Source organism: Maylandia zebra, linkage group LG3 (assembly GCF_041146795.1).
Source record: "Maylandia zebra isolate NMK-2024a linkage group LG3, Mzebra_GT3a, whole genome shotgun sequence".
NCBI classification, from domain to species: domain Eukaryota; kingdom Metazoa; phylum Chordata; class Actinopteri; order Cichliformes; family Cichlidae; genus Maylandia; species Maylandia zebra.
Window position 1 is genome coordinate 32,809,562 of NC_135169.1, and position 27,193 is coordinate 32,836,754.

Genomic DNA, 27,193 nt, shown 5'->3' on the forward strand with positions numbered 1-27,193 from the left:
CAGTTGCAGACGAACAACACCACCCCAAAGATGCATATCACCCTTGATAAAACGGTTGACTGCGTTCATCAAACGACCAAGTCTAGCATTGAGAGTATTGTGAAACAACACTATCGCATTCTGAGGCAGCAGCTGCACTGCACATTTTTGCAGCGTTCTGCATTACCTGGCAGTAATAGTTATATGGTCCGTGGGTGGCAGTCAGTATGCAGTTGCGGACAAACAACACCAATCCAAATAAGCATATCACCCTTGATAAAACGGTTGACTGCGTTCATCAAACGACAGCGTCTAGCATGGACGCTATTGTGAAACAACACCAGTGCTTTCCGAGGAAGTAGTTGCACTGCACGTTTGTGCAGCGTTCTGCATCACCTGGCAATAATAGTGATATCGTCCCTGGGTGGGCTTGAACCACCAACCTTTCGGTTAACAAGCGAAAGCGCTAACCGATTGCGCCACAACATCCAAATGTTAAGGAGCTGAACAACCTAAACACTTCATCCAATTTAAATGTGCATCCTTTGAAGCAAAAGGTGAGAGGCTTTAATCAAAAGATGTTTCAGTAAACATGTAAATAAATAAAAAAATAATTCTGTTTTAAAGATATACCCAACTATACTTAATTAAAAGGAAAACAAATATCTCCTTGTATGTTATTCAGTCATTTATTCAGCATGATTGTCATGAATATTCTATTTTTACAAAACGGAAAATTTTGCTGCCACATTTATATACTGTAGATATAGTTGGTCAACATACAAGAATGCACCAAATTCTATATAAAAAAAAAATATATATATATATATATATATATATATATATATAATCTTTTTTTTCACTACAGGCTTAATCTCCAAAACCACTCATCAAAAATTACACCACTTAGTACAGCAATCAAGTTGGGATGAAGGGAGGGGATAAAGAAAATCAGATAATAAACATGTTGCAGGTATTATAGCCATGACTGTGAACAGCGAAGTGTAGTGTTTGCTTTTTTATGTGTATGCAAACAGTATTTTGATGTTCTGTAACAAAGTAATTTGTTTAATAGACACAGGCTATGATTTATTCATTTATTTTTTGCTATTACCTGGCTAACACTTCATACACAGAAAGAAAATCAAATGTGCTTGCCTAACAATATGATCACTATTTCACACCTACTGTCTTTGTAGAGGAAAATGTACAATCCGGTACCATAGCCTCAAACATTTACAGTGAAACAAACTTGGGAAAATTTAATTCTGGGTCTGTAAACAGTTAAACAGCACCTCAAAGTGTCAGTCCAGATCAAAGTGGTGGCTACAGCGGAGTTTCTAGGAACTCCTGTTCCCTCCTGTAATGACTCGGGTCTTAGTTCAGTATGTGACTCCAGTCTAAGCTGTTGTGGTCTGATCCTTCTGTGAAGTGTTCAGGGCGAGCTGCATGGCCCAAATGCTCAGAGGCCTCATGTAGGCTAGAGAACGATAGATATTCTTCTCACAGTAGGCTTCTGGGGTCTGAAAGGCCATGCCCAGCTTCTCCCACACCGTCCGGTAGCAGCCCTCCGCTGTACGCATACCTTCCTCCTGCATTCCCTGAGGAAAAGGCAAATAGTTGCAGGCTTGAGGTAGTGTTTAATTCAGGATCACAATATCTCCACAACTTTAGAAACACCCACACTGTCAAGTATTATCAAGTCACTTTTAGGGTAGTAAATGTTAATTGTGCAGCTTGTACCTCAGTCACACATGGCTAGAAACTGATGGGCAACCTCTTGTCACTATGTAAATCACCATCTCCTGAGTGGACGGCTATTGGTTGCTGGGTATGGTCACAAAAAGGGCCCTGCAACAAAAACCTAATGATTGCTCTGGCCTCTAGCAGATTTTCACGGTTGCCTGAGAAAGGCACCAACATATCTGAAAACACACACTGAGCAGGAGTGAAACTAAAGCCCCTTTTTCATTAGCACTCACTTGGATCGACTTGGCACAGGTTGCCACAGTTTTAAGGGTTTTCCATTAGGTGATAGTACCTGGTACCAGGTACAAAAATAGTACCTGCTCAGACAGGATTCTAAGCAATCCGAGCAGGTAGAACAACATGACAACATGTGATGTTGTCAGACTCCATGCCACAAAAATCAAAACCACAATTTTTTTAAATGGCTACAAAAATCAACAACAACAACACCACTTCCACGGTCCCTCCAGCAATCGCTCTAGTGACTAGCGGTTGCCAGGGGGTTGCCGACCAGTCTTTAGGCCTGTGTAACTGAGACATTTTCATAGAAGACACTTAATTGCCTCTTTGCTGAGATTTAAGTAAAAAGACTGCATTAGAAATCAGGAAACAATCACATGAATCAAAAAGTATTCCATAACATAAACAGGTTTCTGCTTTAACAGAAACCCGTTTATCAATTCCAGTAACTCCTTAGCTTGTTATAAAAGCAAGAAAAAAGCACTTCACGTGTTTTGTTGGGGAAAAAAAGAAAAAAGAAAGAAACAAAAAGAAACAAAAAAAAGAATTTATGTATTTTGTGATCGTCACTATATGATTATTTTATTAGTTATTTTGAGCTGGTATACACATTCACCTAACAAGCAAAAGATCCCTGGTTTGATCCCAGGAGGAGACAAATCCCTTTGGAGGTTGCATCAGGAAGGGCATCCAGCATAAAAATCCAACAAATCAAACGTGTAGGTACATATGATCCCTGCTGACTGAACAACTGTCCAGTGTATCCATGACCCAGAGTGACATTTTGAAAATGCTGCTTTTAAAAAAATGATATAAGAAAAAGAGAAAAGATGAAGATTGATAGATCGATCATACCTCATGGATCATTGTGGCTGCCAGACCGTATACAACTCCAATCCACACTTCATCAGACTGAACACTGGAGCGATCAGGGACTCCTTCAGGGCGCATGCCATTGACTGCCCCCATCTGGCCTCCAGCAAAGCTCATTACATTCAAGTCAAACACAGATTTTAGTGCACTTTGGATCTTTTCTTTTGGAAAGGCCTAAAAGAAGAGAAGAAGCAATGATTAACCCATATAACTTCCTTCAGAAACATTCCTCGAGTAACATACATGTATTCTGGAGTCCCGCAGACAGAAAAGACATGATATTATGTTTTATTTATTTGCTATTGTACTTATTTTTAATTCGTTTTTAGGGAGTTAGTACAGTGCAGGCATTACAATTAAAAAAAGAAACCATTAAAAAAAACCCAACATCTTTTGATAGTTTAAATCAATAATGTAAAGTCAGAGCTGTTGTGGCTTTTCAGCTACAAAATGTGTCAAACTTAGGCCTAGTCATTTAATGTCAAAACCCAAGCGTTCCCTTCAATCTTCCGGACATAAAAAGACATTCCTCCCATAATAGCTTCTCTTCATGGCATCCTGTTAAATTCAGAATGGAATTTAAAATATTAAGATTAAAAAAAAAAAATCTTGAATAGAAAACTGAAAGTTGATTCTATTCATCTAAATGTAGAGTTTTTAGTGGGAGAAATCACTAGGATGAGTGATGAAATATTTCATTGTGAGCCTGGTTCTGTTGGAGGTTTCGTCCTGTTAAATGGGAGTTTTTCCTTCCCACTGTTACCACAGAGATTCGTTTGATTGTTGGGGGTTTCTCCAGTATAAAGTGGCTTGGAAATGAAGTTTGAACATTTTTAAACTCTGAATGAGCTTTACTTTAACAACAGTTTCCAGCAAGGTGTGATTTTTCCAGAAGGATTAGGAAAGATTTCCTCCACTCTGGTGTACATGTTTCAATTTAGCTCCTCCCACATTAAGCTTGCAAAAGTCTAGAGCACAAAACAACAATAAAATAATAAACACATTTTTACAAGCACCGCTCTTGAACTGAACACTAATGCTAGCTCAATAAAAGACTTGCCTGAAATTCTCCGTCTCCCAGCCCAGATGCTCTCAGGAACCAGTGGCCAGCACACTGGTCCGACATGACACTGTTAGAAAGATCTCTCCCACTGCTGTCATAGTTGTAGTATTTGCCTGTGTTTGATGGGATGAGAAACAAAAAGGGAAGTCACTTTAGGTCTTCAAGCAGTCCACTGTCAAACATTATTTAAAAATAGCTAAAGACAGATGTGACATCTTTGAATACCAGCCACACATTACTTTTTATTACCAGCCTAAGAATAAGCATTTGTTTGTGCATTTTATCATCATCACTGACCAAAACATAAGAATTACATTTTAAGTCAGGACTACATTGTTTGGACTCACCGTTCCACAGTAGTTTCTCAAAAGCAGCACTGCCTCTGTCCAACAGGTCTTTGTAGTGACGGTACAACTCCTCGCTGTCCAACAGTCTGGCCATTTTACACATCACACAGAGTGATGCCACCCACATACCACCACAGTAGGCACTAAAAATACAAATTAAAAAAAATTATACTGGAGTCAATATTTTTTTACTAATATTACTTCTTTGTTAGATGCAAACTACTTTGGACCACATAAAAGAAAAATCTGGTTATCAAGTCTGATTCAGTACTTAGATTTACCCAAAACCTTTGCATGTAAAGCCAAAATATCTGTCTCTAAATTTTATTCTCACTATATTTGATTAAAAGCCAAATTATTACGAATATGCTTAAATTACTGATGGTATACAAGAGAAACCTGGTCTGAGTAGTCTCAATTTCTGTTGCAACATTCAGATGGCAGGCTCTGAATTTGGTGTAAAAAGCATGGAAGGCAGGCATCCTCTATGTATCATATTTATTTTATTGCAGAACAAACCATTTCCTGGGCTTCAATCAGATTGTTGAGCTATATAAAATTTGGAGCACAATTGATTCTGGAGATATGTCCAAATGTGCAGTTCTTTATTGAAATAGCTGGGAAGTCCCAGGAGTTGCCCTGCGGGCAGCCCTGTGGAAGCACTGCTTTCAAGATCACCCTTTGGTAAAGGTATTACCCCTAAGATCTACCATTTAATGCAAGATCAGATAGCTGACCCTCTTTCCAACGTTAAAGGTTGCTAGGCCCAAGATCTGGCAGTGGACATTTCTCCAGCTGAATGGGAGTCATGTCTTCATAATATTATTACCATGTATAAGGAGATAGGCAGCAGATTCATCCAGTTAAAGATAATCCACAGGTGGTATTGAACACTGCAACAGTTGCACAAATGAACCTTGATTCCTATGGACAATTGCTGGAGATGTGATGGCCAGAGTGCCTTGATTCTACATATTCTATGGAGCTATCCAGCACTTTGGGACTGGTGGGAAAATATCCTGGAGGTCATTTTCAGTGTTCTGAAAAGAACATTTCGCGTCTCACCAAAACTTTCCATGGTTAGTATAACCATAGAACATTCTGACTGCGACTTCTCCCCCCATATAAAAAAAGCATCATCCTGCCTCTTACCAAGGCTAAACGGGTCTTGCTAAGACCAGGAAAGACCAGGAAAAGTGCCCCCTTCCTTTGAAGAATGGTTAATGACGTTGGTTAAACATCCTACGAAAAAGTGACTCATGGTCTGTTAGACAAACTTTATCAGTATAACTGTATTTGGTCTCCTTTCACCAGCTGGCTTTCTGAAACTTGAGGTACAGAATGAAATACAAGTTTGATAAATGTTGATTTTCTTGTTTTGTTTACATCTAAAGTTTAAAATAAAAATGTTGAAACAAACAAACACAAAAAATCAGCATGGAAGGATAGCTCCATCTTGCCTTGTATCAACAGTTCAGGTTGCTGGTGGTGTACCCAATTAAGTGTTTGGCCAGTATAAATTTCAAAATTACTACTCCTGAATTCATCTTGCAAAACAAAACAAAAATCAACAACTTTCAAGATTTAAAAAAATGGACTAGTACATCTGATGTGTGTTTAGTACTTTGCCTACTTTCTTTCAGTGTCATCTTGAAGCACAAAATTAGCAAGTGAAAAATAAAAACAACCTTATTTTCCAGCTCAAATGAAGCCAGTTCAGATCTGTGAGGAGCTTCTGCATCGCAGGTCATCCCTGACCCCCAGTTTTCAAGTACAAAGACACATCATTGATGTGATACACATGTGCAATAATGCTATTATGCAGCAATAGGCCTGGGCTGCTGTGTTCTTACTTGTGTATAAAGACATTCTGTCTGTTTATACATCACTCAGCATTTAATCATTAGTTATTATTAATCTCTGACTGTCTTCCACAGTGTGTCTTTTGTCTCGTCTCCCTCCTCTCATTGCTAACTGCTTACAGCAGATGGCTGCCCTCCCTGAGCCTGGTTCTTATGGAGATTTCTTCCTGTTAAAAGATTTTTTGCCTCCCCTTTTCATTTGTCACCAAGTGGTTGCTCAAAGTGGGTCATCTGCTCATTGGTGGTTTCTCTCTATTACTGCATGGTCTTTACCTTAAAATATTCAACATTTTGAGGTGCCTGTTTTTGTGATTTGGCATTAAGTAATAAAAATAAAACTGAATTGACATGACTTTAATTGTCCAACTCTCACCTTGGTCCAGTCACTATCCAGCCATCATAGGTCTGGTCAGCATATCCAGAGTTCTCTATTAGGCCATCTCCATCCAGGTCAAATTTCAACTCGGACTCCATCACTGCCTAATAGATAAACAAAAAAATTTAATATACATCCACCTTTGTATGCGATGTCTAAAATGAATTATCCTTCGCAGTCAGTGTAATTAAGAATATGTCACCAGTTATACCTGGCAGATGGGCCACATGTCCTGGAGGTATTGCCTGTCCTGGGTAAGATGAAAGTCCCTGTATACCTGCAGGACAAACTTCAGGTTCAGGTCCTTCCAGTGTGCGGTGTCATGAATGAGGTAGGCATTCACCCTCACCCAGGGCTCGTCATCTAAAGAAAAAAAGTTTCAAGAAACGATAATAGAAAGTGTCAGGAAGATGATTTTAATTCTGCTAAGGGCTGAACTGAAAAATAACTGCCTAAAAGGTACTCCAGCCATCAATCTTTTATTTATTTTTTTAACAAGAGCACTCAAAGACTGCAACTCCCCGCAAAGGGCAAGGAAGGGGTATACTAAAACTCTGGTATTTAAGATTATTTTAATACAATACAACAATATCATCCGGTTACAACATGACTGTGACATCGTCGGGTGTCATATTTAATAAATAAAGTGTGTTGCACAGCTCTCTACATTCCATTTCATAGACATGCTGCTTCCAACAGGCCTTTGTTGGAAATAAAATGTAAGTAAGGTTTTTGCTTTTGTCATACCTGGGTCTCCGATGTCATGAGGCACCACATTTTTGGTTTTGATGGGAGAATAAAGTCCGCTCATTAGGTGGAGTCTCTCCGTGAGGTCTTGCTGAACCACACTGCCAGCTGAGAAGAGGGTAATGCTGTAAAACTAGGTCTTAGGATGGCTCTTTATGAAACACACAAGCTTAAGACCACAGATAAAAATGCACACTACACTCACCAATGTCGTACTGCAAACTCAAGGCAAGTTTGGGCCACAGCATGATAAGTGCAAAAGAGGCGTAGAAGTGCACATCATATGTGTTGTACATTCTGTACTCCTGACCTGGAAAACAGGTAATGTGTGGTCAAAGCACAAGCTTATATACATACACACACACACACACACACACACACAAAATAGCCCAGACTGTGAGAGTAACATAAAACTGGAAATGTTTTGTTTAACAAAAAAACAAATGCTAAACTGTAACACTTTTATGTTAGTATGCACTTAATTAATTGTTACCATCTACATGTCACAGTTGAAGGATATGAGTTTCATTTTTCATAACTTCCCTGCACCCCTTTTCTTGCCTACCTTCTAGGTAAGCGAAACGTCCATACTCCTTGATGACAGTGGGTTGAGCTGGCAGACCTCCGTCCTCGCTACGTATGCCGCCACTGATGTCAACATCCTCCATTATCTCCGTCCACACGGTCCCACCATCCGCCACAAAGTACAACTCGTTAAACAGTGCTGACTTATACCAGGAAGGTAGAGAACTGCAGCGCATGAGAGACATAGAAAGTAAAAAAGTGCTTAGCTACTGAGGTTCTGAACTAATATACCACATTTATTTAATATTAGCTGTAGATGTTTCTGACCTGCAAAGCTTTCAGTGCTATAAAATCTAATTTTAGATAAAGCTAGTTAAATATAGAGCTCAACAAAATAAAATACACTATGACAAAACAAAGAGCCCAATAAGGAAGAAATTGTACTCAATAAATTCAATGAAGCAAATTAAAACACCACAAATGGCTTTCTAAATATACTACAAGAAGCAAACTCTGCCATTAAACTGTATCTGTCCACAGTGCAATAACGGGCAATAAAGCACCTGTCCTGCAGTATGGGTCTCTGCCACTCCTCAATGCTTTTCTCCCACTGCTTGTAGTGTGTTAGGGCATAATGGCTGAGTGAGGGGGATGCATCTCCTGTGGTCCCAAAGTAACGAGTGTATCTCCTGCAAACAATAAAAAAAAACAAAAAAAAAAACAAGTTTCAAAATCCTACACACTCATCAAGACAATCAGTGTGTGTGTGTGTGTGTGTGTGTGTGTGTATTTATTAGGGCTGGGCCATATCATACCGTTCACGGTAATACCGGTATAATGTTGGGCAACGATGAGAAAATGAAATATGGCGATAGAATATGGGTAGAACGCGCATGCACAGTGCCTTTGTTTTCATACGCACATGGCGGCGACGCAGAATGAGAAGAGCGAAAGCCGGTCGTTGAATGAAACAGATGAACCAGAATTGGTTTGTAAAAATGCTGCAACTTCAGTGGTGTGGAACTGGTTTAGCTTTCGTCCGTCAGATACACAACAAAGCACTATTTTTGGTAGAGCATGCTAGCGGGCCGTCGTTATTACCGTGTTTTTTGGAAAATACGGCACACTTTAAATCAATCCTTTGATTTTTCTGAAAATCGACAGTGCCCCTTACCTTATAATCCCGTGTGCTTTATGTATGAATTCTGGTTGTGTTTAATGACCTCGAAACGATTGTATGTACACGGCGCTCGAAAATCTGTCAAACGTTTCAGTACGACTTTGCTAAGCTACGAACCCGCACCACTTGATGGATTGTCGGAGCGTTACAGCCATCGTAGGCAGGAGCCTTGCAGAGTGATACGTACTGTGCTTCAACATAATATTACCGTATTGTGTGTATAACCTCTTTTTAAGTTTTGTGGATATTATACATGGTTATGCTGAGGACATGTTGGCCAATTCCCACTGGAAATGCCTTTTGGTTAAACTGTCAGTAAGGAATTTGCATTTTAAAATTTTTATATAACTTTAATGCACATAAAAAACAGCTGCTTGTTTAAGTGAAAATACGTTGATTTTTTTTTTTTTTGCACAAATAAAGTTGTGGAGTTGTAAAGTACTTTGTCTAGTGTCAATTATATCGTCAGTTATATCGTTATCGCAAATTTTCAAATGTATATCGTGATAAATATTTTTGGTCATATCGCCCTGCTCTAATATATATGAATGTATATTTTGTTGCCCATCACCTTCAGAGATGCTTTTTTGCTGTAGTTATAATAAATAAGCAAAATTCAAACAAGCTGTTTTACATTTAGCAACAGCAAAGACTCACAACACAGGAAACACGCTAAAAAGATAAAGTGCTTCTTTACAAAGTAGCCCATAGTTGAAAAATGCAGTATTAAGCCTTCCAGCACATTTTGGTGACATTTTTGTCTTTTATAAAAGCAACATACTGTCTGTGTATTTCCTTTTTGTGTTTGAGCTACCTCATGTGCTCCTTCTCCCGAGACCCAAAGGTAATTTTGGGCATGTCCCAGGCCAAGCAGAACTCCAGTGAGTTATGGCCCTGAGCTGGCACCGAGCAGCCCACAGCTACTGCCGCAGCTACCTTTTCTCCTTTAACTGTTGGTGGACTGGATCCTGCAGAGGGAAGACAGACAAGAGGTTAATGACTTGTTGTAAACTCTAATATTTCAGAGATGACTTTAGAGAGAACGAAAATAAAATAATATAATTTGTTTTCAGTGTCTTAAAGTAATTTTGTGTTTTTTTAAAGAGAGAAAAGTAAAGAAATGACAGCAAGTGTGAGAAAAGATATGAAACTAATCCAGGGTTGTACTTGGAGGACTGGAATGTGGCTTTAGAAGACCATTTGTCCTACAACCATACATGCCAACCCTCCCGATTTTTCCGGGAGAATCACCAATTTCAGTAACCCTCCTGAAAATCTCCTAGAGCCACCGTTCTCCCAAATTTCTCCTGATTTTCCACCCGGAGAACAAAAATGAAAAAAATGAAAAACCGTATCCCAGAATTCATTCATTCATTCATCCCAGCCAATTCCAGTTTCCAACAATGGCGGAAGCTACTTAGTTTTAATATTACTATTATTTGTTCCTGAGTAAATCGGTTTGGCTGAGATTAAAGTTATTAGATTAGATTAAATAAATCTTTATTAATCCCTCAGGAGGGTTCCTCCGGGTTTTCACACAGCTGAATAAACGTCAAACAGAAAACTGATTAAACAGAAGTGTAAGATAGTCGAGAATTTACGTCAGCGTCCGGTTATATTTAGATATCAAGGAGCTCCACCAAGAGAGCTCATGACGTAATTCTAAAGGCGAGATCGTCACAGTCACTCACTACTGGCCTACCCGGCTTTCGGAGGACCCGGCCCACTTAGACCACAAAGGCCGGGTCCACAGGTGGATGCAGCCTCTGAATTTGGACAGCCCCAGCTGGGGGACAGTAGGCTAATAACGGTGACATTTAACTTACTTTAAAAAAAATTTGTATATGTGTATGCATATGTATATGTATGCCCCTCCCCCTCTTTTTTGAATGTCTCCCTAATTCTGAGGTCTCAAGGTTGGCAAGTATGCCTGCAAAGATGACTCACAATTTAATAAATAACTATAATCAAATAAAATTTGATTCACACACTACTGTTTTCTTTCATTCCACATCTTTTTAAGCTACTTTAAATATGGTTACACTAAAATCTATAAAACATTTTGTGTTCTCTTCTACTAATTTTAATGCCACAGTGGGGATTTATTTAGCATTAATCTTGTTTCATTCTACTTTTTAGACATCCGTCTCCTCTCTGCACAGTATATTTTTCTAAGTGTTGACCTGTAGGAGAGTCCAGCCGTCCATCATCGATGAGGTCGTTCCACAGACTGAAGCAGGGTCCCTTTGGACTGAACGCTGTTTGGTGGCTGATCTCCCTGTCAGACTGGTAACGTGCACACAAACACACTCTTGTTGGCAAATCTAAAGATTAATACTCATTAATACCAACAGATTACATTTCCAAACAACAGAGACTATTGTTAAAAGTCCAGAGTTCATTCCCAGGGAAATACTTGTACGCCTAGTTAGCACAAAAACCTTCTTACAGCTGCTAAAAATCATACCTGCTCTCGGGCTGCGATGCACAGAGTGTAAGGGTTCACTGCAGTACAGTGATGAAGTAGGACCCCAGACACCGCCTCCCCCTCCTTCTCCAGGTGAAATGGTTCATTCCAGTGTCCGCCACACTTGTCGTCCTTTTGTCCTGATCCGTTGACCATGGTAAACATAATCGAGACATCAAGATCGTACTCGTTCTTGTTCTCTATGTCCCACACCAATACTGCAACTGGGAGACTTGAGTCCTGAGAGGATGTAGATGTAGATGATGAGTTAACCTTAACCTTAACACATCAGTATTATTCCTTATTAGAACATATAATCTGCTAATGAACATCCTGTTCATCCGTCTTTTTATGCGTGGTTTCACTGTGCAGCACCTGTGATCATCCCTGTTTGTTTTTTTATAAATACCGTGGTGTGGTATGGTGTAGTTCAGCAGTCCCCAAGCTTTTTTGTGCCACGGACCGGTTTAATGTCAGACAATATTTTCACGGACGGGCCTTTAAGGTGTCGCAGTTAAATACAACAAAATAAAATGATACGACCAAGATAAAAACTGTATTTTGTAAATATAATAATAAGCACAAATTCACTGTGTAATTGTGTAACTTTATTAGCAGCGTCCTCCTGAAACACGCCAACAACACTGAGAGTAACATCCTCTTCTCTGAGCCTTAATGCTCTCTGGTCGCTATGGTATCGTGTAAATATTTATTTCAAAATAAGACACACAACTACAACACAGGAAAGACCGAGGGAAACAGAGTTAACGGTAAAAACTCTGAAAACCATAAATTTCCCACCCGAGCCTCAAGTCTCACGGCCCAGTACCAAACAACTCACGGACCGGTACCGGCCCGTGGCCCGGGGGTTGGGGACCGCTGGTGTACTTGATTTGTTGGGTAATAGTGGACTTTTTTTTAAGCACTTTAACGGCAGTTTACCAGCTTTTTACCTTGTAAAAATTACAAATTGAGTGCAATAAAGGAGGGAGTTCAACTGTAGGTTACCTGATAATCATGAGGGATGACTGGGGAAATCTGTCTGCAGGTCAGGGTGACGTTCTGTCCTGGCAGGTCGTAAACCGTCCAGGCGCGAGGATACAAGGCGTGATAGAAGGCGTACTCCCCGCAGTAGCCCCAGTTCCAGCCTTGTAATGTAGGTGGACGCTCTACAGATAACACCTGCTGGTAAACAGTTTTTCCTTCACGACGCAAACACACAGTGAACTGTGAACACAGAAAAATGAGAAGAGGGACATGTTGACAGATAATCGTTTTATGGTATGTCTTTGGAGACAAAACATTTGCACAGTCATTACAAAAAAAAAAAACTCAGTTTGTTCAGTGTTGTAGGCATTAGCCAGAGATGCCCAAATGTAAGCTATTAGTAAAGCCATAAAGTCTTGATGAGAAGCTTTTAAAACCTGGAGCAAATACACCAAACCTTTTAAGCATTTTTAAAATCAGGTTTGACTGATTCTACGAGTGCAGTTTGTTTCCCAGTGACCACTGAAGTTACAGCTCAAATATTTTTCTCATGTCATCTAAGCAAGGAAGTGCTTACTTTGTCTGCCTTGTCATTCTACATTGTGATATTTCTCAAGGCGAAAGTGCTCCCAGCTGCCATTTGCACACTGAGATGAAGACAACAATAGTGCTCGTGACAATAAAAACACGTGTGCGGGTTGTTCCAGTACCGTGGAGTCACACCCTCTCTCAAAACATTCTAGCTCAATGTAGTTACTGCATGAGAAAATGGATTGTACAGCTTTTTATGTTTTTATGATATCTACACCAGCTGATAAGCAGGTACTTATTTGTAAACTGAGACTCTGCCAGCAATAGGAGGAAATTATTTTCTGACTTCCAAAGAAACAAAAATGCATTGTAATCCAATTTGTTTTTGTTTTTTCAGTTCATTACAGAATTCATCCTGTCATGTCAGCCACTGTAATCACCTGATTGGGTATGACTGTTTTGTAGTGGTACATCCCAGGATTAAGTTGCCATCTGCAGAACTCCCCCCTCCAACCTCTTGTGATGGTACCTCCTCCAATGCCGCCAAGTGGAGCACCTGTAAATCAGAGAACAGAGTCAACATTGCAAAAACTGCATAATCCTAAGCAGCATGACAGGAAAGTCTACAAACACACTGGTCGCTCTCCGTGAGGTTGCAAAGTATTTCCTACTGTGAGACTTCAACAGGTTCTCAATGATCCCAATTTGTTTGCACACTATTGATCATGATTATATTTAAAGTAAACAGAACTGTGTTTTATGTTAAGATTTATCATAAAAAAGTTGCAAAAAAAATTTGAGCCTCAGTCTGTAAAAACACTCACCGTAGATTTGGCGTAAGGGTTGGGCACCAAACATATCAATGAACGGAGCCTTCTTTTCCACCTGCGTCTTCTTGTACCAAAACTTTAGATACCTGGATGAACACAAGCAACAGGAATATCTAGAAATACTGAGACACTGATCTGGTTTTGTTGAAGAGCATTGATTGGGAATGCTTTAACAATCAGAGATTTAGAAAATTACCAGGTCAGTCACATGAGCATGCCTTTTCTCCTTGCTCGTTTGTTTTTGTGTTAAAGGCACCTTTTCAGCCAAAGCTGAATCAAACAATTTGCACACACCAGCATGCTGTGAGAAAAAAAGAGAGTTGTGCAACTGCTTAACGGAAGTGCCTGCAAAGGTAGTCGAAGTGACAGTTGGATTCTAGCATGTGTAAATGTGTGGGTGGGCCCCGCACTTCCTTTCAAGCAAGAATACATTGTCAAATAATTAGGCCACGTTACAAAAGAATTCAAACTGCTTTCAGAGCCTGAGAGTTGAGTCATTAATCTGTTTGCACTCTGATCTAAGATCTATAGCACAAGACTGTTTGTTTAGCACGAGCCTTCGTTACATTTAACATACATTTACAGCTAAGACATCTTTATTTACGGTCTCTAGCTTTTAGCTCATTTTCTTAATGCACAGTGGGTTTTTATGCTTTTATTTTAAAAGTCAAGACTTTTGAGCCTCGAGTGTTCTTGAAGGGTCTTTGAAGAGCTTTGGGGAAATGACCATGATAAATCTGCAGCAAGCTGACGGGTTGCTGAACAAAACCAGTGACTCTGTGATCAACTCTGTACACGCTGCAATTTGTTACATTTTATTGGCTTCTCTATTTGGATGCCTGAGCACAGAACCCTCTCTGAGGGGAAGACAGCAATCAGCAAAGCAGCACCCTGGCTGAGTCTTTTATGTTGTTTGAGATATAGGCATCTGCAGTGGCAGTCATCAAAGAATACCTTTTTAAGCCAAGGTGGTGAGCCGCAGAGACCCCGATGATGGGATGTCACACAAGTTGCAAATATGAGTTTTTTAGCACAAAAGACCACCTCAGTTCTTTGTCATAAAGGTTAATGTTTTACATCGTTATGATGTCAGTTTAGGTGGTCTTTAATATAGGAAGTTGTTCATTTAAAATCATTTTCCACAGTGTGTGTCTTTTCTTCTATCTCCCTCCCCTCAGCCCAAATGGTCGCAGCAAATGACTGCCCCGCTGAGCCCATTCCATTTCAATTCCATTTTATTTATACAAAGCTAAATCACAGCAACAGTTGCCTCAACAGGCGAGTTATACTTTAAGGTAAAGACTACGATAACAAAAAAAAACAAAAAAAATCATATGAACTCCTATGAGCAAGTACTTTGGCAACAGGACTGTTTTGAAAACACGGACTGGAGCGTGTTCGAACATCAGGACCTTGAAGAGCACACAACATCAGTGCTCTCATATATTAACTTCTGTGTCAACAGTGTCACTGTGGACAAACGTCTCCGGGTGTATTCCAACCAGAAACCCTGGATGACTAAAGAGGTCCAGGTCCTGCTGAAGCAACGTGACACCGCTTTTAGATCCGGTGATGGTATGCAGTACAGTGCAGCCAGATCTGAGTTGAAAAGAGGCATCAGAGAGGCCAAGGCAGCGTACAAGAGAAGGATCGAAGACCACTTCAGCACCAAAAACTCACGACAGGTATGGCAGGGAGTTCAGCACTTAACCAACTACAAACCTGGCAATACCACGTTGACTGAGGGTAACGCGGAGCTTGCGGAGGAGCTGAACCACTTCTTCGCACGCTTTGAGGTGAAGGGACCAGAGGCAGCAGCAGCAAAAGCATCGGACAGCAGCAGCAGCCCAAGCCTCATAGTGCAGGAATATGAGGTGAGGCGCACACTGAGGGCAGTAAACCCCAGGAAGGCCGCCGGACCAGATGGGGTAACCGCAAAGGTCCTAAAAGAGTGTGCAGACCATCTGGCTGGGGTCATCACTAAGATCTTCAACACTTCACTGTCCCAGTCCTGCATCCCGCCGTGCCTAAAGTCAGCCACAATTGTCCCACTGCCAAAGCGTACTAACATTAGCAGCCTCAACGACTACCGACCAGTTGCTCTAACACCTGTTATAATGAAGTGCTTCGAGAAACTGGTCCGACGTCACATCATGTCCTGCTTGCCACCCACACTTGACCCGCTCCAGTTTGTATACAGAGCTAACAGATCAACTGAAGATGCCATTGCTACAACGCTCCACACCACCATCTCTCACCTGGAAGTGCAGGGCCGTTACGCCAGGCTGCTCTTTGGTGACTTTAGCTCTGCTTTCAATACGATACTCCCGGACAGACTAATAGTTAAACTGCTGGAAATTGGACTTCCTTCCACCACCTGCCGCTGGATCAGAGACTTCTTCTCAGACCGTGTACAGAGAGTTAGAGTGGGGCCTCATCTTTCCTCAGCCCTCAGCCTCAACACCGGCTCTCCACAAGGCTGTGTACTGAGTCCCCTACTGTACACTCTGTACACACATGACTGTGTTAGTTCCCACCCAGACAACAGTCATCAAGTTTGCAGATGATACCACTGTGGTGGGGCTCATCTCAGGGGGAGATGAGACGGCATACAGAGCTGAAGTTCAGAGGCTGTCAGATTGGTGTGCAGATAACAACCTGGACCTCAATACCACCAAGACAAAAGAACTGGTAGTTGACTTCAGAAGGAGGAAGTCCGAGCTGCAGCCTGTCAGCATCAATGGGGAGTGCGTGGAAAGGGTCTCCAGTTTCAAGTTTCTGGGTGTGCACATAGACACAGACCTCCAATGGAGCTCTAACACCTCTGCGGTCTTAAAGAAGGCCCAACAGCGTCTCCACTTTCTGAGAATCCTCAGAAAAATGGACCTGAAGAAGGAGCTGCTGACCGTCTTCTACCGCTGCTCCATTGAAAGTGTGCTGACATATTGCATCGGTGTGTGGTTCTCCAGCTGCACCACAGCACACAGAAAGGCGCTCCAGAGGGTCATCAACATGGCCCAAAAAATCATTGGACATCCTCGTCCCTCCCTGAAGGACCTGTACAGCACTCGCTGTCTCAAGAGGGCACGCAGCATCCTACGGGACTGCACACACCCAGGACACCGGGTGTTTAAGCTGCTGCCGTCTGGCAGGAGGTTCAGGCTGCTGAGGTCCCGAACAAATAGACTCAAGGACAGCTTTTACAACAGGGCAATAGCCCTGATCAATGTAAATAGCTGACCTGACTGGATACCTCCCTGGACTTTTTTAGGGGGGAGGTAACAATGTTTAAAACAATAACAATAATATTTATATTTATAACAAGGTGCAATAATAATTAATGTGCAATAATAACAGTGTGCAATACACATACACTTATTCTTCTTTTTTATACTAAGTTAATATACTGTGTTGTGTTGTTTGTTGCGTTGTGATGTGTCATATCGTGTCGTGTTGTGTTATATGTAGTGCCGACGTAGGGCAGTTTTTCCAATTTCATTGTACTACTGTACTATGTATGACTGTGCAATGACAATAAAGAGTTATCTTATCTTATCTTATCTAACAGTGGGGAGAAAAAACTCTTTTCTTTATCAGGAAGAAACCTCGGGCAGAGCCAGGCTCAGGGAGGGGCAACCATCTGCGGTTATTGTTTGCAGTCAGGTGAGCTATATGAATACATTTTTAATTGAATTACAAACAACACTTGTGCAGCATTAAAATAGGAAACAGACCAGAATTATTGTTAAGGTTTCAGCCACAGAGAGCTTTCTACTTGCTGTGAGGAAGATCCTGTGCAACAGCAGAACTGCTGTGCATGACAGTGTAGTTCCAAACAATAACTTCAGAGCAGAGTTCAAACCAGAGGTAGAACAATGGTCTATCAATACAGCTCCAGTCAGGGTGAAAAGGATTTGTTAAACAATGTTATTTGAAGCTACAGCAGGGTAGGCCATTGTCAGGATTTTGTTATTCTGTACAAAAGCAAACAATGGCCAGACTCTGGTGCAGATCTATGAATGCAGACCAGTCTGTGAACCTCAACCTAAGCTGTGTGAGCTCAAACGGGCATCTTTTCCACAGTGAGTCTGAAAAACAGTCCACTGTGTCACACAGTGTGCCAATTAAGTTGTAGGGAAACTAGCTAGCTTTTCTTTTCTTTCCCAAGTCAAGGAGCAGTCCTAATGACTGGTGAGCCTCGCAGAGTCACTCTGACAGACACATACTCCTTCGTCAAGGCACATTGTCAGGATTTCAGAATATCAGCAGGTTTCAGAAAAAACAGTCACTACAGGCGTTGAAGGCCAGGCTGGATATTTCTCTCTAGGTGGAGGCAACATTAAGAGCATTAAGATCATGTTTGTGGGATGGTGAATGCTTAACCTCGCTCGCTGCCTTTATTGCTACAGAGGTTTTAAAGTCAAAGAGCCATAAATGACATGCACTTTGAACTTGGCACTGACCTGGAACCAGAGTTGACAGACCATAGGAAAAGAGGTTTAACTACTATATTTATTAACACAGGAAACCCTTAGAACATTTTGCATTACTGCTGAACTTGTATGTATTGCAACAAAAAAGTTCAACTTATGTAAATAAGATTTTTGTGAGCATCATTTGGGATTTTGCTCCAGAGTAAACTAAACTGATGGGCTGGGAGCACTGCAGAAGAAACTAAAAAAAATGGACTCCTGCAGCTGGCCGTCTTGATGCTTAATTTTCAGAGAAGCACCAGTAACATTTTCAGGTCAACACTGCACTTGCAGGCTTGCGCTCAGGTGTGATCTGAGAAACGTGACACTATAGTCTGATGCCTCCCATGGCTCTCCACCATGTTAACATGAATATTGTAAAGTGAATAATAAAAAGGCTGGCTGCATTGAGGTGTAACATGAAGCAGGCAGGGTGTGCTGAGAAAAAGATCTAACCTGACTCCAAGGCCGATATGCCCCCAGATGTTGGCCAGAGAGACGTCTTTTGCTTGAAAGGGCTTTCTCTTCTCCTTGAACTCGTGCGCCAGACAGATACGCCAACCTTCCTTGGGCACATTGTATCCCATTTCCTTGGAGACATACCTGCTCATGAGGTCTGCTGTGGATTTCTCACTCCACTCTGAAGTCATTTTGCAGACTTTTAAACAATGACAATGAAACTTCAGGTCTTGAAACACTTACAAGCAGGGAGTTGCCAACAACTATTGTAGCCAGAGCCAGCTTACAGTGCCCTCACCACGGACCAAAACCACTAATGTGGTAGTCAGTCACAGGTTTCAGGAGTAATAAAAGCGCCGGTGTCATTCCAGTGGGTTAAACCTGTTCTCCACTGATAAGCTCTTAAGGCTTGCTCAATGAATGAATCCAAATTTAAGTTGGAAGTTCCTGTGCCATTCTTTAGTTGTAGCATTCATCCAGTGTTTTCATATCCTCATGGGCGTCTTGATGCAACCCCCCACCCTTTGATTTCTGTTTTGGTCGACCCCCTCCCCACCCACTCCTCAGCACTGAGTCCGGATGTGGATATGCAGCTGTCAGCACCGACGGATGGGTGGATGGATAGCTGACGGCGAAATACCAGCAGAATTTTTTAGCCGGAACACCTAAGAACAGAACAAAAAGCAATGGTTAAAATGCGGCAATCACATTTACACTGTGCACATTCAGGGGGCCAACATCAAGTAACAGCCGGTTAGCTGCAACGCCGAAAACACACAATATAATCGCACCTTAAACGGTGACCACGGAACGCCTCTTTGCTTTAAAGCCGTGCAACAGAATGCGACTTTACAAGTTAGCCCGCTTCTAAGAGCAAGAGACGCATAAAAATGAGTTTGAAAATGCCAGAGGGACAGCGTTATCCATATCCAGACTCGAGCGGATCTCAGTGAAGTGCCTGTAGCTTCTGCTAGCTCGGCGCCCAGTATGCAAAACCTTTTTGCCTGTCATAGATATCGAGAAACCTTTGCCCCTTTCGTTGTCTATCAGGCATCAATATTCTCAAGCCACGTTCTGATAGCGCCCCTTTTTTTAAACTCGATAGCGCCAAGCTTCAATCAGAGCACTAACTTTTTATTAGATCTAACAGAGGAAGCGTTAACTGTTACGATTACACGGAGTAATAAATAGCAGTTAATAATGCCTGACAAAGCTGACTCTGGGTATAGTAGGAACGAGAGTGCAAGCCAAAAAAAAAAAAAGCCTCCGGTGGAGACCATGCCATTTAGACGGAAAAGGGGGAGTGGAGTCATTCTGGTCTTCAACTATTCATTTAAGTTCTACTTGACACTGTATGCATGGTATAATATGAATATGAAATTCAACAGAATATTCAAAATTTTTGTCTGTTATAATTTAAAACTTTCAACATAAATTCTACAAATCAAAGATTCTTTGTAATCACTGAGTTTACCCCTTCCGTATATGTTACCATAGCAACGTCACACACTCGCTTACTATATTTTTTAATATATCCAAATTTTAAATAACGTATTATTTTAAAGGTAATCTTAAAATATCATACGAAAGGAAAAATATATGTATATATATTCTTATATGTTATTAATCTTATTTCTGTTTCCCGTTGTTCGTGATTGGTAAAACAGCACCGGAAACAGAATGTCTACGTATTTTTTTTTTTGTTTACTGTAGCCAGCTGGAATGCTAGCTAAGTAAGCTATGCTCGGATTGGCATGAATTGAGAAATTTGGTATACTTTTATTCAAGAAGTGTATTTAGGTTTCTTCGGGGAGAACATTGCGTATTTGCTTTGCCGCAGTATCGCGTGAAGTGAAGGTATGTGATAAACTTGTCCTTAAAACTACAGTCATTAGCAAAGAGGGCCAACAAGTGAAATTCATACTGGCTGTATGTAGGTCAAACTGTAACGACAAAAAAAGTACATCAGATAGAACTGCAATGTGCTCACGATATTATCGTTTACGTTTTTCATTTTCTAAAGTAGCGTTGTCGGTTCGTAACGTTATAGATGATCGAGGTTGTGGCCTCTATGGCCCGAGGCTCAGTGTTTCTGGCCGGGGAGCTCATGGAGTGTCTTGTAACTTTCACCAACCCGATGTCTCATCTTTCCACCTCGGCGAGCAGGTAGGATTTTACAAGTTTGCTCCTTGTTCAATGAGATTAAAAATAAGGGAATATCAGCCATGTGTTATTCTTTGTTTTGACTGTCGTATGTTAATATGCGGGCTTTTAATTAAAGTAGGTTTTGTTTTGGCAAGATTTACAGAAAAGGATTCTTAATAATAACACGTTTCTGATATCCTGCTGTTAGAATATTTTGTAATCTAAATGATTTCTTTATTTCCTTGGGAAGTATAGAGAAGGTTAGAAGGATTTACACGTCTTCTGGAAGGATCTAGAAAAAGCGTGCGATGGTGGTGAAATATATGAGGACAGCAAAACAGTGGTGAGGTGTGCAGTAGGAGAGACAGATGGATTCAAGGTAGGGGTAAGATTACAACAGGGATCTTCTCTGTGCCCCTTCTTGTTTGCAGTGGTGTTGGTCAGGCAAGAGTCCCTGAGTACTGAGGTGGTGGTATGCACTGGAGGGAAGAAGAATGAAAGTCAGTAGAAGCAAGACAAAATGCATGTGTGTGAATGAGAGGGAGACAGATGGAAAAGTGAACATTTAAGGAGACAGGTGAGTGAAGGAGCTTAAATTCCTGGGATCAACTATCCACCCAGGCAGGTGGAAAAGAGGAAGACCTTAGAGGAGATTCATGTAGTGAAGGAGGAGGGTTGGGTTAACAGAGGATGCTGGAGATGGGGTGAGGTGGCGGCGGGTGATCCACTGTGGTAACCTGTAAACGGAGCAGCTAAAACAGGAAGGAGTTGTTTTTTTTTATTTCACTTCTTTTAACACAGTTATTAGGATTTATATGGTGTCTCGTGACCTAGTGTTGTTGGTAGACTGTAACACAGAGGACACTGAAATAATTGTACCCTTGTGTAAGCCTTGTTGTCTGATTCTGATTTTTGTTCCAGTGAGATGCTGGCATGGGCCAGTGCCCAGATCCACTGTCAGTTTCATGCAAGTGAGAACAGAGTAGCCTTGCCGGCTCAGGGCAACAAACAGGATGTCCAGGCTGAGAGCGAGACTGTGCTCATCCCAAGCAGAGGTAAGAAATAAAATATGAAATCTAAGACTGGCAGAAATAGTATAAACTTATCTGGGTTTCCCCAATCTTATAAACAGTACATTTGCATATTGACACCACTTCAGTGGATGTATGGGTCATACATCCAACTGCCTTACAGCCATGCAAGGTTCACAAGGTGAATTTAAAAAAGAACATCCCCAATACTGGATAAATTTGCTGCTGTGTCTGCTAACAAGTCTTCACACACAATGAAAAGTAGCAACATATTAGTAGCCTTTTTTCCATAGCTTTCTTAGTGTGTAATACATTTAACATCTCCTGCTTTGTTCTCCAGGAGAACGAGGGCAGTGTGTGCTGGACACTCCTCCTAAGATATTATTCTGCGACCTGCGCCTGGACCCTGGAGAGAGTAAAACATGTACATGTCTTTACATTTGTGGGAAAAAGTTAACAATAATGTGAAGTGAAATATCTACACTGCTGTTAAAGAATGAAACACTTAACACAATAATGATGAGGTTTCTAGATGGTTTCCCATACATAGCATTATCTCATTTGTGTGTGTGAGACTCAGTCTTGCAAACATTGTCATTCTTTCACAGACTCCTACAGTGAGGTTGTTCCCATTGATGGGCCTCCCAGTTTCCGTGGTCAGGCGGTGAAGTACGTCTACAAACTGACCATTGGCTGTCAAAGGGTCAACTCGCCCATCAAGCTACTTCGTGTTCCCTTTAGAGTGTTGGTTCTGCAAGGTGAATGGACTTTTGACCGACTCTGGCTTTCATTTTACAGTTGTAGCCACAGAGAAACAGGGGTTGAAAGATCTTTGCTTCGGCTGTAGTATAATATTAGAACGACAGCAAAACCAGAGAAGTATTGGCAAAAAAAATACTGTGGATATAAACTTTTGTTGTGGTCTCTTAACCAGGCATGTAGATTTTCATTTTTCTCTGGACAGCAAAAAGAGTCTCATTATGTCACAGTTACCAGAGCTCTTTGCTTTATAGAAAGTACTTAAAATGTTGCCAAGAAAATTGACTTTAAAAAATGAGAATCTTTTATCTGATGTTGGTGTTTTTTGCATGTACCCACATAGGCATGCCAGAGCCTCCATTTCCCCAGGATGAAGAGGTTTGCCCCTCCAACCCTTTCCTGGAGGAAGAGGAAGTGAGCCGCAGGGACTCTCGGCCTTTGGAGAGAGCACTGGACATGTTAATGGTCACCACCTCGAGGCGCTACCCCCGTGAGTCGAATTCTCTGCCCTTCTGCTCTTTGCAGGAGTTTAAACTCTAGTTTGTGCAAATTGTTTTTAACGTAAGCGTCACCCCCTTTTTTCTTTGGGAATATTTTGACAAATTAAACTGTTTTCTCACTATTTTAGTTGTTACATTCACATAAGCGTGTACATCTATAAAATGGTGGCTTCATTCGGTACCTGAAAGGCAAAAATAAAAGCAGCAGATTCTTTTTGTGTCTCCACATCTGATGTGTGTGTCTTTGTTTTTTCCAGATATGTTTAATATCACCAACATGCGTGGGAAAGTAGCAAAGTTCTGCATCTTTAAGACTGTTTACAGACTCGGGGAGGACATCATCGGCACGTTTAACTTTTCAGAGGGAGACATTCCCTGCCTGCAGGTGTGTTTGCTCTACAATTTTCATACGATGCACTTTCCAATTCAGTCACCCTTTGAATTTTCTCTAAAGCTGTGTGTGTGTGTGTGTGTGTGTGTGTGTGTGTGTGTGTGTGTGTGTGTGTGTGTGTGTGTGTGTGTGTTTGTGTTTCAGTATTCAGTGAGCCTTCAGAGTGAGGAGGAGATCCAGCAGCAGTACCAGCGTAGACCAGGACAAACTCCCAGTGTGACTGGACACGGGCGACATCTGGAGTCTTGCCTCCACACGGCCTTCAGCCACTTCTCTCTTCCCATACCCCTGAATGTCACGCCGGGTTTCAGCAGAGACATTGGTAAGTCACTCAAGCTGAATTATGTCTGACTCACGGCTCAATCATATCTCAACAATTACTTGTAGATCAGTGTCATACAAACTAAGTAGGCATAGTTCATCAATTGCCTATATAAGCTAAGCACAATTCCAGGTTCCTACTATCATTAGTTTTCTGAAAAAAATTTCAAGCGATGAATGTCAGGATGTTTTTAGATGTTTTCCTTGCATACATTTTCAGAAGGCATCTAAAAATGACATAATCTTGAAAAGTCCTTCAAACTTTTCTGAGTGTCTGTACTATGGCTCCATATAGACTCTCAGTAGTGTGGATGAAGTTCAGATAGAATGAATGTCCTATTGCTGACAGCAGATTCTGCAGCACAGGCCTGTAGAAACATAGTTTTGCAGGTAGAGGACTTAGATATTGTAGCTTCTCATATGCAAGGCACAAAATATGGTTCAAAATAAGTAAAGGATTTCATAAATACATTGCAGCTGTGACTACAATGTAGCTTGCCATCGCCAGTGTGTGAATGTGTGTGTGAATGGGTGAATGACTGAATGTAGTGTGAAGCGCTTTGGGGTCCTTAGGGACTAGAAAAGCGCTATACAAATGCAGGCCAAGGATTTCATAAATATTAAAGTTTGAATAAGAAAGTTTCATCTAAATCGAATACGATATTCCCCTGGTATGACACCACATCCTAAACCCATATTAACCTCTTTCAGAAAGCGTGAGTTTGTGTTAGCCATATCAAATAGATGTTCTCCATCATTTTCGTATGTAGTTTTCAAAATATTCATATTTATGTATGACAGCCAAAGATTCTAATAAATTCTAATACTTGTAAAATTTAATGTTTTTAAGATAAAGGGGCTAAACTTCACCCAATGCTTCTTACTTACTTCTCACTCATAATTTGTAGCAGATGTTCCAAGGCAGTATTTTAACGTTTTTATTAAAGTACCGGCCAGGCTTCCCAGATGAAGTGTGAGTTTTCATCCATTATTTGATGGAGTGCAGGATAAAATGATCAGTTGTTATGCACGATGCACATTTTGTTTCTGAACCAAAACAACACCCTGTGTAAGCTGGGCTGAGTCATAATCGGGCTGATGCTGTGTAGTCTGAACCTGGATAATGACAATATCAATTACACGTAAACTCAATGTGCTAACCACAGAAGAGAAGGACACAAAAACCAGTGTGGGTTTACAGTGCCTTAAGGCAGTGACTAAATTTTAATAAAAATGATTCACACCTATTAATATGGAAAGTTTTACAAGCATGTGGGTGACGAGCATTCCTTATTTTTCCTTGTGGCTGCACACTAAGAAATGTAGGAACGTGCCGGCAAAAGAGTAAAAAAGGACACGACCGGGAACATCTACACATAAACCTAGGTACTTTTCATAGAATGTATATGAAAAGAAAATTACTTACTCCGGCTCTTTTGTTTATTTAGTGACCCTGAGGTGGCGCCTGCACTTTGAATTCGTTACTGCCCGGGAGCCTATGGAACCGCCCACTGTCCTGCAGAACCAATCAGAGGTCACAGTGTGGGCTGGGGCGGAGCATGTGGATGTGGACACCTTCAGCTGGAATCTACCGATCAAAGTCCTGCCCACCAACCCGGCTTTGGCTTCCTACGTGTCCCAGTTTACAGGGACCAACACCATTACCATTTAACGTGTGTGTGTGTGTGTGTGTGTGTGTGTGTGTGTGTGTGTGTGTGTGTGTGTGAGAGAGAGAGAGATGTAGATGCACATTTCAAGAACAAAGACTCTCCTCCGATGGTTAATCAGAGCTTTTTCTTTCATCTGGAGCAAAACGCTCAATCAAGATGTAAGAGAAAATTAAAAGCGTGACTTAAATCTCTGTCATTTCTTCATGTAAACAACACTTTTATTTGGAGGTTAAATGAGTTACAGCAGCAAACAGGTCAAACTGAACAGACATTTATATTAAAGTACATTTATATATTTACAGAATGTCATCAGTGGGTTAATTAAAGATAGCAGTTGGATTAATATCAGGATCTTTGAACAAAGAAACACTTAACGGTTTGATGTTATTTAGCATTTTAAAATCCTGTAAACTTAAAAGGAGTTTCATAAGAAGCTCAGCTGGGATTAGACAAGTTGCTAACTGATATAAGCGTAAACAGAAATTAAAATGCTTCTAAAGCAGGCAGGGACCTATATTTTCTACATCTGTTAAGACTTCAAATTATTTTGTGTAAATTGCTGCACATTTGCTTAAAAATTGCTAAGCATCATATTCCCTACATGAATAATTCATATACTGAAGATGAGTAATGGTTATGGATATCTAACTGTAATGAGTATCGGCTCCATGGGCAGGCAGAGTGGCGGCAGAGTTACTCAGTGCTAGTTGCGTTCCAGCCTTCGAGATGCTGCTGCAGCTGAAGCGATCCATGGCTCGGGTCCTTGTTCGCTTGACCCGGGGAGCAGGGCAGGCGGGGGTCAGCTGACTGGACTAGAGACACTTTGCAGGTCACTTGCTCCACCTGCACTTCACACCATGCGGGGAAATCCACCGGCCGATGCACTCTGGGCAGTAATTAAGAGGAAGGTAAAGCGTGTCAAACCTTCTTTGCACTTCTCACTTCACGCTTTAAAATGTAAACTTTTTCAGAATCAGAATCTCATTTTTATTGTTATTTTTGCCAAAAGCACAACGATATTATATGCGGTCCCATTCAGTACAAAGAAAGCAATCTAAGTACTCATAAAATACAAAAATAAAGAGTTTCTAACAAATAAAGTATAGAGTAAAAATAGAATCTAAAAACATAGATATGTACATATCTATGTGTGTTTGAGTCAGAGATTGCACAGGTTAGTGACATTCTTGCTACAGCCCTGGGATATTTTTTTGGGTACCCACAGAAAACTCGAAACACTTTGTCAAATCTGAATATTTTTATGTGCCCAAATGAAAACATGTAATTTGTTTTATTGAAAAAAAAAACAGAAGCTTATAAAAGTTGTGATAAAATGTAATTAGAAACATTAAATATGACCATATTTGGCTTCTAAAGCATTACCTAAAATATTTAAAAGTATCTGCAAAGTAAGGCGCAGCCACCTGTGATTTACAATAGTAACACTAGAATAATATCAGTAAAAAAAACCCACACAGACAAGATTCCTGCAGACTAACAACATTTGTGGCCACTTTCTTTATTCTTAAGCAAAACATCTGGTGAAACTGCTGTTCCACCATGAAAACAAAGTCACTCAGTCTCTTTAAACCATGCGGTTTAGAAAATGTTGGCATCTGGACACCAAATCACACCGTCTGTTTGTGTACTCACGTCTCACAGCAACCGACCCCAACAGGGTGCAGACAG

At 40.9% G+C, this 27,193-nt stretch overlaps 2 protein-coding genes across 8 annotated transcripts; one reads left to right on the plus strand and one right to left on the minus strand.

Annotated features, from left to right (window-relative positions):
* Positions 1 to 660: 660 nt before the first annotated feature.
* On the minus strand, positions 661 to 19,912 carry gba2 (glucosidase, beta (bile acid) 2). Of its 2 annotated transcripts, XM_004574177.4 has the most exons (18): positions 19,479 to 19,912; positions 18,685 to 19,352; positions 13,751 to 13,842; positions 13,367 to 13,482; positions 12,417 to 12,635; positions 11,409 to 11,648; positions 11,125 to 11,227; positions 9,756 to 9,909; positions 8,325 to 8,450; positions 7,802 to 7,986; positions 7,442 to 7,546; positions 7,237 to 7,344; positions 6,701 to 6,852; positions 6,487 to 6,593; positions 4,252 to 4,394; positions 3,902 to 4,017; positions 2,824 to 3,015; positions 661 to 1,580 (listed from the first exon to the last, which is right to left on the minus strand). In XM_004574177.4, exons 2-18 carry the CDS (start codon positions 18,876 to 18,878, stop codon positions 1,380 to 1,382), a joined length of 2,553 nt encoding a protein of 850 aa, XP_004574234.1. In that variant the 5' UTR covers positions 18,879 to 19,352; positions 19,479 to 19,912; the 3' UTR covers positions 661 to 1,379. The 2 variants fall into 2 exon arrangements, with proteins under 2 accessions (XP_004574234.1, XP_004574235.1); XM_004574178.5 differs by lacking the exons at positions 18,685 to 19,352; positions 19,479 to 19,912 and adding an exon at positions 13,953 to 14,093.
* A 365-nt stretch (positions 19,913 to 20,277) lies between these two features.
* On the plus strand, positions 20,278 to 25,691 carry rgp1 (GP1 homolog, RAB6A GEF complex partner 1). Of its 6 annotated transcripts, none has more exons than XM_076881716.1 (10): positions 20,738 to 20,853; positions 21,083 to 21,175; positions 21,264 to 21,409; positions 21,754 to 21,887; positions 22,204 to 22,287; positions 22,472 to 22,621; positions 22,966 to 23,112; positions 23,380 to 23,507; positions 23,658 to 23,835; positions 25,283 to 25,691. In XM_076881716.1, exons 4-10 carry the CDS (start codon positions 21,758 to 21,760, stop codon positions 25,504 to 25,506), a joined length of 1,041 nt encoding a protein of 346 aa, XP_076737831.1. In that variant the 5' UTR covers positions 20,738 to 20,853; positions 21,083 to 21,175; positions 21,264 to 21,409; positions 21,754 to 21,757; the 3' UTR covers positions 25,507 to 25,691. The 6 variants fall into 6 exon arrangements, with proteins under 6 accessions (XP_076737828.1, XP_076737831.1, XP_076737832.1 ...); XM_076881717.1 differs by having other exon boundaries at positions 21,088 to 21,175; XM_076881713.1 differs by lacking the exons at positions 21,083 to 21,175; positions 21,264 to 21,409 and adding an exon at positions 20,278 to 20,544.
* The last annotated feature ends 1,502 nt before the right edge of the window (positions 25,692 to 27,193 follow it).

What these genes read in the sequence shown, in the direction of transcription:
- gba2 (XM_004574177.4), bottom strand. Translation starts at nt 18,878, where the DNA reads ATGACTTCAGAGTGGAGTGAGAAATCCACAGCAGACCTCATGAGCAGG. An exon ending in CATATCGGCCTTGGAGTCAG is followed by an intron (nt 13,843 to 18,684) that starts GTTAGATCTTTT and finishes GTGTTCATCCAG; the next exon opens with GTATCTAAAGTTTTGGTACA. An exon ending in TCATCCCTCATGATTATCAG is followed by an intron (nt 11,649 to 12,416) that starts GTAACCTACAGT and finishes ACATCCTCTCAG; the next exon opens with GACTCAAGTCTCCCAGTTGC.
- rgp1 (XM_076881713.1), top strand. Translation starts at nt 20,738, where the DNA reads ATGATCGAGGTTGTGGCCTCTATGGCCCGAGGCTCAGTGTTTCTGGCC. An exon ending in CCCTGGAGAGAGTAAAACAT is followed by an intron (nt 22,288 to 22,471) that starts GTACATGTCTTT and finishes ATTCTTTCACAG; the next exon opens with ACTCCTACAGTGAGGTTGTT. An exon ending in GGGTTTCAGCAGAGACATTG is followed by an intron (nt 23,836 to 25,282) that starts GTAAGTCACTCA and finishes TTGTTTATTTAG; the next exon opens with TGACCCTGAGGTGGCGCCTG.